Source organism: Cebus imitator, unplaced genomic scaffold, assembly GCF_001604975.1.
Source record: "Cebus imitator isolate Cc_AM_T3 unplaced genomic scaffold, Cebus_imitator-1.0 Scaffold23, whole genome shotgun sequence".
In the NCBI taxonomy this organism is placed as follows: domain Eukaryota; kingdom Metazoa; phylum Chordata; class Mammalia; order Primates; family Cebidae; genus Cebus; species Cebus imitator.
The window spans coordinates 261227-270075 of record NW_016107338.1 but is presented as its reverse complement, the minus strand read 5'-3'; the positions used below and the strand labels follow the sequence as shown (position 1 = coordinate 270075).

The 8849-nt window shown below is 37.4% G+C and overlaps 1 protein-coding gene across 3 annotated transcripts in view; it reads left to right on the top strand.

The window, feature by feature from the left end:
- ALMS1 (ALMS1 centrosome and basal body associated protein) overlaps window positions 1–8849 on the top strand; it is a 214449-nt gene that overhangs the window by 139817 nt on the left and 65783 nt on the right. For all 3 annotated transcript variants that reach the window (XM_037736112.1, XM_037736111.1, XM_037736113.1), the window contains 2 exons: window positions 519–644; window positions 8449–8619. In XM_037736112.1, coding sequence (XP_037592040.1) covers window positions 519–644; window positions 8449–8619 — 297 coding nt within the window. The remainder of the gene's footprint in view (window positions 1–518; window positions 645–8448; window positions 8620–8849) is intronic.

Sequence of the window (8849 nt, the reverse complement as noted above, 5' to 3'; positions counted from 1 at the left end):
ACTTTTGTGGATTTTCTTAATATTGAAAATTAATGGTCTTGCAGTAGAAACTGTTTTGAAGCTCTGTCACGTAGATGAGAATTAGACTTATTCTGCTTCTCTGGAAGTGGTTAAGACCAGTGGGTTCAATGTAAGATAAGATGTTTTTTGGTTAGAGTTATCTATATATGGAATGGAATGTTAAAAAGTCATGTCAATGAAACCTATTCCTACCATTCTATTTAAACCCCAATTTCTCCTGTATGCCTGATTATCCTCAGCATTTCTGTATTTTCCCTGTATCACTTATAATTTATTAAAATGCTAGATAATTTACTCATTTAGTATGTTAATTATTTACTCTATATTTTCCTCCTCAGAATTCTCATTCTTCCTGAAGGCAGAGGTACATTTCTGTTTGTTTACTCATACAGTCCAAAAATCATGAACACTGCCTGGCACATAGAAGGCATTCCATATTTGTTCAATGAATTGATAAATGTTTTTCTTATTAATTGTTCTGATTTTTACCTCCTTAGGTCAGCCTTTATTATTGCCATATAAGCCTTCTGGTAGTACAAAGATGTACTATGTTCCACAGTTAAGACAAATTCCTCCGTCTTCGGATTCCATATCAGATACCACCGTTGAAAGCTCCCATTCAGGTATTATGCAGAAATTATTCAAAGTTTTATTATTTAAGATTTTATTTGTGTGTTGACTAGTTGATCCTGGAGTGACAAAAGTCAAGTGCTCTTTAATTTTTCAGTGAAATATGGAACTTTTCATAGCTTGATCTCTGGTTCAGAGAGGCGAGTTATTTGATCAGATAGATTATATACACATAAGCATTTATAAATATTTGATGAAGGAAATTGTATGGATCATTATTTGGGCTAGTGGGCTCCATCTAGGGCAAAGTTTCTAAGCTTTCTTGGTTTACTACACCCTTAGTGTTTCATTGATTTGTTTTCTCAGCTTTATGTATAACAAACAATTAGTTTTTTCAAATAGCAACTAAAGAATTAGGACATAAATACTAATTGTTTTGCTCTAATGACTTACTTAACAAAATTGTTATTTCTTTTTTTTTTTTTTTTTGGGACGGAGTTTCGCTCTTGTTACCCAGGCTGGAGTGCAATGGCGCGATCGCTGCTCACCGCAACCTCCTCCTCCTGGGTTCAGGCAATTCTCCTGCCTCAACTTCCTGAGTAGCTGGGATTACAGGCACGCGCCACCATGCCCAGCTAATTTTTTGTATTTTTAGTAGAGACGGGGTTTCACCGTGTTGACCAGGATGGTCTCGATCTCTTGACCTCGTGATCCACCCGCCTCGGCCTCCCAAAGTGCTGGGATTACAGGCTTGAGCCACCGCGCCCGGCCTTGTTATTTCTTTTTGGTTTTGGTGTTTGAAAGAAAATTTTGTTCATAAATAACCACGGTTACTTACTAATGACATATGTGTAGCTGTTAGACACTGTGCAACCTCCAAAACTGTGAAATGAGAATGGACACTCTTTATTTTCTGCTTTTTATTACAGCAGCTGCCAAAAATCCAGCTTTTGCAAAGGTACAACAGCATTGAAAGGAACATAGCACTATCTGATGTTGACACTTTGATGTTGAGCTAGTAGTTTATCACTGTCCTTTCCCTAGAATTTAAAAATATCTTGTAGCATCCCTGGGAATCCACTACGGAGGAGCTGCAGAGTTAGAAAATGAATAGTACCCCATAGAGGGACTAGATAAATATTTCCTGTGGGCATTTTAAGTTAAGGGTGCAGAGTTGGTCTTGTGTAGGGTTTTGATTGGTGGGACAGTGTTTTGAGTTGTCCACAGGGGATGACTTGGTTTCCTTTAGACAAATTGTTTTTTCCATGATTGTCCATAAATATCACTATATGTATAGAAATTACAAAGAAAGGAGAAGTTGTTCTTGGTCTTAGGTAGACATTTTAGTTACTTTTATATGAAAGAGAACCAAAGTAGCTTCTGCTGGTAACTGCATTAAAGTCTCTGATACAGCCCTGCTTAATTTCCCATAATGATGGCATTGAAAAAAAGAACCACAAAAATACTCACCAAAAGTTAAGATTAAGTTTATTGCATAAATGAAGAAATGTTTGCTCCTTGCAAGTCTGTGGTTTTAAAATCACTCTTATTGGCTACTGGAAAGAAAACAAGCTCACTTATTGATTATAGGTGGAAAAATCTTATATCTCACTTACTCATAGTTCAAAAGACAGAATGTCTGTGAACAGTAGAAACCTGGTCAGGTGTGCCAATACTTTCTGAGGCCTCCATTGTCCTACCATCCATATATGTCACTGGCACTTCCATCTGGTTGGAGAGATTAACTTAAAGAAATATTGAACAGTGTGGGTAATGAGAGAAGAAAATGACTCAGGAGTGGCACACTGTATCCTGAGAAATATAGTGTCTGTAGTAAAGTACTGTATGCATCAGTATGACAAGAAGAGATCTAGTTGCCATACACACTTGAGATTGTTTTTTCATGTTCACCATCGATTCTGAGAATGAGGAAGTTGGGAATAGAAAACAATCCTTTCTCAGACCCATAGACCTATAGTAGATGAAAGGCTAGGAATTGTTCTAATTACTAGCCGTTATCTATGAATATGTTGTACATCTATAGCTATGAGAGGAGCCAATTAGCATTTGGGGCCAAGAGCAAGACATACATCATTGTTAGCAAATATTTGGGCCAAATAATTGTTCTTCAGTGAGAATAAGTAAATAATAGAACTCATAAGATCAAAATAGCAACAACAATGACAAAAAACCAAGGCAACACCCATCCAAAGAAAGAGATAAATGTTTGGAAATTAACCAGTTTTAATAGCAAGCCAGGAGTATTTATTCAAAAAATTATTCAAGAAAATTCAGGGAGTATTTATTCAAGAAAAATGACTGAATCCCACTAAGAACAGGAAGCGTTGTCATTTTAACATGCCCTAGTCGTCCCATTCCCAGTACCTCAGCTCAGTGATAGCCTTAAGAAATACAGCTTTCTTTCCCAAGACCAAAGGAAGCAAAATGGAGCTGGATCTCTTTTTAAACTTCCTTCCCAAAGAATTGTCAATATTTGACCTATCTAGTGGTTCCATGGAAGATTCCACTGAAAAGGCTTGTCTTTACTTGACCTGACTGGGAGCCATCACAATCTCGGCTCACTGTAGCCTCCACCTCCCAGATTCAAGCACTTCTGCCTCAGCCTCCTGAGTAGCTGGGATTACAGGCATCTGCTACCATGCCTAACTAATTTTTGTATTTTTATCAGAGATGGGGTTTTCACCATGTTGGCCAGGCTGGTCTCGAACTCCTGAACTCAAGTGATCTGCCCACCTCAGCCTCCCAAAGTGCTGGGATTATAGGCCTGAGCCACTGCATCAGTCATGGTTATGTTTTATGTATGTTTTACCACAGTTAAAAAACTTAAGAAGTTACAAAAAAAAAAACTTAATTGAATTTTAAAAGTAGAAATCTATCTTCCGAATCACTGTTGAGTATGTGAAATTAGCAAAATAATAGAACAAGAAACATAGGAAACTTTAAGATAGCATAAACAATTAAATCAGATGAGTAGAATTCAGTGAGATGTTTTTAGCTATGATAAATAATTTTAGCATACATTGATATCATCTCATACATGTATTTAACTTAAGTTCAAATACATATATTTAACAAAAGAAGAGAGAAAGAATTTTAAGAGTACCAGGTGTTTTGTGTATGCACTCTACCCTTTATGAACATATGACTATGGAGGAGTATGTAATGAAAGACGGCAAACTTCGTTCTCAAAGTTCACTGTAGTTCTTGGGTTTGCCTTTTATAGTGTAAACATCTTATCTGAGTTGCCTGAGTGTGATTCTTGAGTTAGAAGAAATGTCTTTTTGGTACAATACCAGGTACATCATCAGGTGGTCAGATTCAGGCGCAGTGATATGTTGCAAGCCTGGAGGAAAAGGTGGACCCTGGTGAGTCTCTTGAGCAGACAGGATGTCAGTTTTAGCATATGCCTTCCTAAGATACCTTCAAGGGTGATTTTGACCCTCTATGACAAGGATTTCACCTCACATGCTGACTTTAAACCCTAAATTTCATTTAAAATATATCTCTACTTTAGTAAAGATTAGTAATAATTCCTGTATATGTTCACTTAGTAGGATATATAACCAAGGTTTAGTTGTTTTATTTTTTATTGTTTCCTTCATACTTTCCTGAATTTTCTACAATGATCAGGTTTTTTTTTTTTTTTTTTTTTTTTTTTTTGTAAAGTTTTTTTTTTTTTTTTTTTTTTTTTTAATGATAGGAAGCTGTCAGCTCATGTTCATGTGTTTATTCAAACAATAGGTATTAAAGATGTTACCATGTTCCAAGCAGATATACTGTGGTAGGTGTTACAATTTCAGTATTGCTCAAAATAAACTATCATGGAGTTTATGTTCATGTTGGGTAACAGATATTAAATAAACCACAAAGAAGTACATAATTACAAATGATAAATGCTAATAAAATAAAGAGTTCCAAGATAAACAAGTAGACCCAATTTTGTTTCACAAACTTGTAAAGGCCTTTTCAAGGAAGAAACTTTTGAGCTGAACTCCATAGGATAAGGATGAGTTAGGTAGGCAAAGAGTAGAGTGTGAGACTGTTCTGGCCAGAGAGAACAAGATGGGGAAAACCCCTGAAGCAGAAAAGAGCTTGATGTATTTCACAAAAGGAAAGAAGGCAGCATGGATTGAAATTTCAACAAATTTAAAGATCTAATTGGTTTTTGTAGTGATTCATGAATCAGGCAACATCTCATTCTGTAATATAGAAAAGGTACATTGGGCATGGCAGAGCAGTTGGTTCTGATAAGGTAGCCAGACCAAGAACAAGGAAACACAATACAAACAGTCCCCAATGTACAATGGTTCCACTTAACTATTTTTTGACTTTATGATGGTATGGAAGTGATACACATTTAGTAGAAACCATACTTCTGTATGGTGTTTAATAAACTATATGAGCTATTTGATACTATATTATAAAATAGGCTTCATGTTAGATGATTTTGCCTACTTGTAGGCTATTGTAAGTGTTCTGAATATGTTTAAATAGGCTGGGCTAAGCCATGATGCTTGGTAGGTTAGGGGCAATACATTTTTGACTTACAGTATTTTCAACTTATGATAGACTTAACGGGATATAACTCCATTGTAAGTGGTGGATCATCTGTAATACCAAAAAAAGCGTATTGATTAGGCCGGGCGCGGTGGCTCACGCCTGTAATCCCAGCACTTTGGGAGGCTGAGGCGGGTGGATCACGAGGTCAAGAGATCGAGACCATCCTGGTCAACATAGTGAAACCCCGTCTCTACTAAAAATACAAAAAATCAGCTGGGCATGGTGGCGCATGCCTGTAATCCCAGCTACTCAGGAGGCTGAGGCAGGAGAATTGCCTGAACCCAGGAGGCGGAGGTTGCGGTGAGCCGAGATCGTGCCATTGCACTCCAGCCTGGGCAACAAGAGCGAAACTCCGTCTCAAAAAAAAAAAAAAAAAGCGTATTGATTAACATCAAGTTACTTCAGGTTACTTTCCTGGTAAAGATTAAAGCAGAGAGAAGCTCCTTTTTACTTTAGCTCAGGGTAAACTGGCCCCTTTTTAAATTAGCTGCTGTGAATCTCTCGTTTTTAGAAAAAGCTGGCCCATTTGGGGACTTTCCTTCTTTCTTAAAGTTTCAGTTTGGTTGTATGGCACAAGTGACTACATTTTGGTTTGGTCTGTTGGGATCTAGTGCAAGATCTTATTCTAAAACAATGGATTCCCATAAGTTTTATTTAACAGGGTACAGCGTAGTGGTCTAGGTAGGTTCAAGATCATGCAGGAGCTTATCAACTGTATTAAAATGTTTGGGTTTTATTCTAGTACTACTGCAAGTTATGGTTGATTTACACTTGTAAAGTTTATTCTCGCCACTATGTGGAGAAATGGTTTATAAATGGGAAGGCAGAGAGCCATGCGGGGATGGGTTAAAGTGCAGGTAGAGACACCAGTTAGTTAGAAATCTGTTGCTGTAGACGGTACCAGAGATGGTAGGTAGCATCAGTATTCGTATCATCAATAGACATAGGAAGAAATGGATAGTCAACTTCCTTTTAGAAATAGTTTCTCCTAGATTTGATGATAGAATATGGAGAGTGAGGGAGAAGGGCATGAAAAAAATGTCTGGAGTGAGCAACTAGGTGAATAGAGTTCCATTTGCTGAGTTGGAGATTGAGGAAGAAACAGATTTGGGGGAGATGATCAAAATTATCGCATGTTAAAAATGAGATTCTGGCTGGGTGCAGTGGCTCACGCCTGTAATCCCAACACTTTGAAGGGCCGAGGTGGGTGTATCACAAGGTCAAGAGATCAAGAACATCCTGGCCAACATGGTGAAACCCCATCTCTACTAAAAATACAAAAATTGGCTGGGTGTGGTGGTGCACGCCTGTAGTCCCAGCTAATTGGTAGGCTGAGGCAGGAGAATCGCTTAAACCCAGGAGGTGGAGGTTGCAGTGAGTCGAGATCATGCCACTGCACTCAAGCCTGGTGACAGAGCAAGACTCAGTCTCAAAAAAAAGAGAGATTCCTGTTATACACCCACATAGAGATGTTAGGTCTGCAATTGAATGTAGGCAGAGTTGATTTACACATGTTAAGTTTGTGTGCAATGCACGCCACATATAAGGTGGCACTATTCACATTATAAATATATACTTTTATGAAAACACACAGATGTGCATGAATACCCTAGATCTTTAGTTAGAGTTCTGGAGCAATAATGTTAACTCTTGTGTTGCCCCAAACATAAATCTATACTTGTACATATAGCTATGCACAGGTACAGGAAAATAAGCATACCTACATTCACTGACACACACATGTGGCTGTACTCTCTCTCAGCTGCCCGTAACCTCCTCTGAGGTTGATTCTCTTGCTTGTTCACCCCCTGCTCTCAGAGATATAATTGTTCCTCACCTGACTGAACTTGACAGAGCCACCTCTCTTGGAGAACAAGGGTGGTGGTGCAGAGTGTGTGTGTGCATGCTGCTGCTGGTGTGTACTCCCTAGGAAGATTTGTGAAGAGAATGACTGCCATTTACAGTTGTTTGTGTTGTACCACAATGTATAGGTAACTTAAACATTTTTATTTGAGGAAGAGACATCTTTTTCTGATTTCTGTAAAAATGCTGTAAGAGCTAGCTGCGTCCCTGAATGCTAGAGTCAGATGCTCAGAAGAAAGGTCTTGGCCAATGGTATATTATTTGTTGTTCATCAGCATATACTTTGGTGGTTGATAAGTTTATCTAGGAAGAGAGAGGGACCAGTTCCGACTCCTTGAAGAACTCCAGCATTAAGAGATTTGGTAGAAGAAAAGATAATAAGTTTCCAGAGAGGTAGGAGGCAAATAACAGAAAATGTGTTACAGAAGTTGAGAAGAGACCAATATAATCTGTCTATTTGGCGTAGAAGGCTTGGTAAGTATCTGTCCTGAAAAACTCTTCATGGCTTACTGTGCACTAAAATGATGAGACTGGTACTTACCCAGCTCTTATTGCCGTACACATACTAGGAGCTCAGGAAATACAGGATCTTAGGGAGAAAAAAATCATTTCATAGAAGATAATTCTGTAGTTAGTATAAACCTTTATATGTCCAGAAATGTTCTTTTGACTGTTAGATGTGGCATGGATTATGGATTATTTTATCAAGGAATGTAGGAATGTTGAAATATATTTTAAAAGAAAATTAAATACTTTCAAATCTTTTACTTATCATCTATCATTTTCCTTTCAGTGTTTTGTCTTTTTTATTGTTGTCAGTTTAATCTTCCAGAAACATAGCTAATTATATTATTCTTTTATTTAAAAATCTTCCATTGCATTGCATTTCATATACAATAAAGTTTATACTCTTCAACTTGGGATCCCATGTACTGCTGAATTTATTCCAAACAATTATTTTTTAATATCTCCCACCACTCTCCTTAATGTATTCTGTAATCCAGCCTGACTGTATAGTGTCCACTATTCTTAAATACTTACTGTCTTTGCCTATGCTGTGACCTCTGCCCAAAATGCCTTTCTTCCCTCCTCTCCATATCAAAAAGCTTTTTTTCCAAGGTACAAGTCATTTTCTCCTACCTCCAGAACCATGGTGAGCTGGAAATATTCTCTCTTCTGAACTGATTCTCCATTTTATGTCTTCTCTTATATCATTTGCATCTCTGCCTTGTTTTATTAGAATTTATGTTACATAGCTTACAACTTCAGTTTGACTGACATTTCCTTCTGATTATCATACCCATTGTAGTACTTTTTTCATAGAATTGGTCTAAAAGGCAAATTTTTAAAAAGTCTTTCTCAATATCATGTCCATATTTGTGTTAATTATATTACTTTCCCATTCTTCTGTAGGATCCAATGATGCCGTTGCTCCGGACTTCCCAGCACAGGTGCTAGGCACAAGAGATGATGACGTCTCAGCCACTGTTAACATTAAACATAAGGAAGGAATCTACAGTAAGAGGGTAGTGACTAAGGCATCCTTGCCAGTGGGGGGAAAACCCCTGCGGAATGATAGTGCAGGTAACTGGATTGGCTTTGTATATTTTGTGGCTTTTTCTCCTCTTTTCATCCTAAATGAGAATATTTTCCAGTCTTTATCCTTTTTTTCTGTTTCGTTATACAAGCTTTTCTCCTTGCTATTATATTGAGCATATACAAGAAGGTAAAATTTCATAAAATCTTCTGTTATGCTTCAGAGATTTTTGAAAACTATAACTTCATTTTCACAATGGGGAATAAAATATGATATA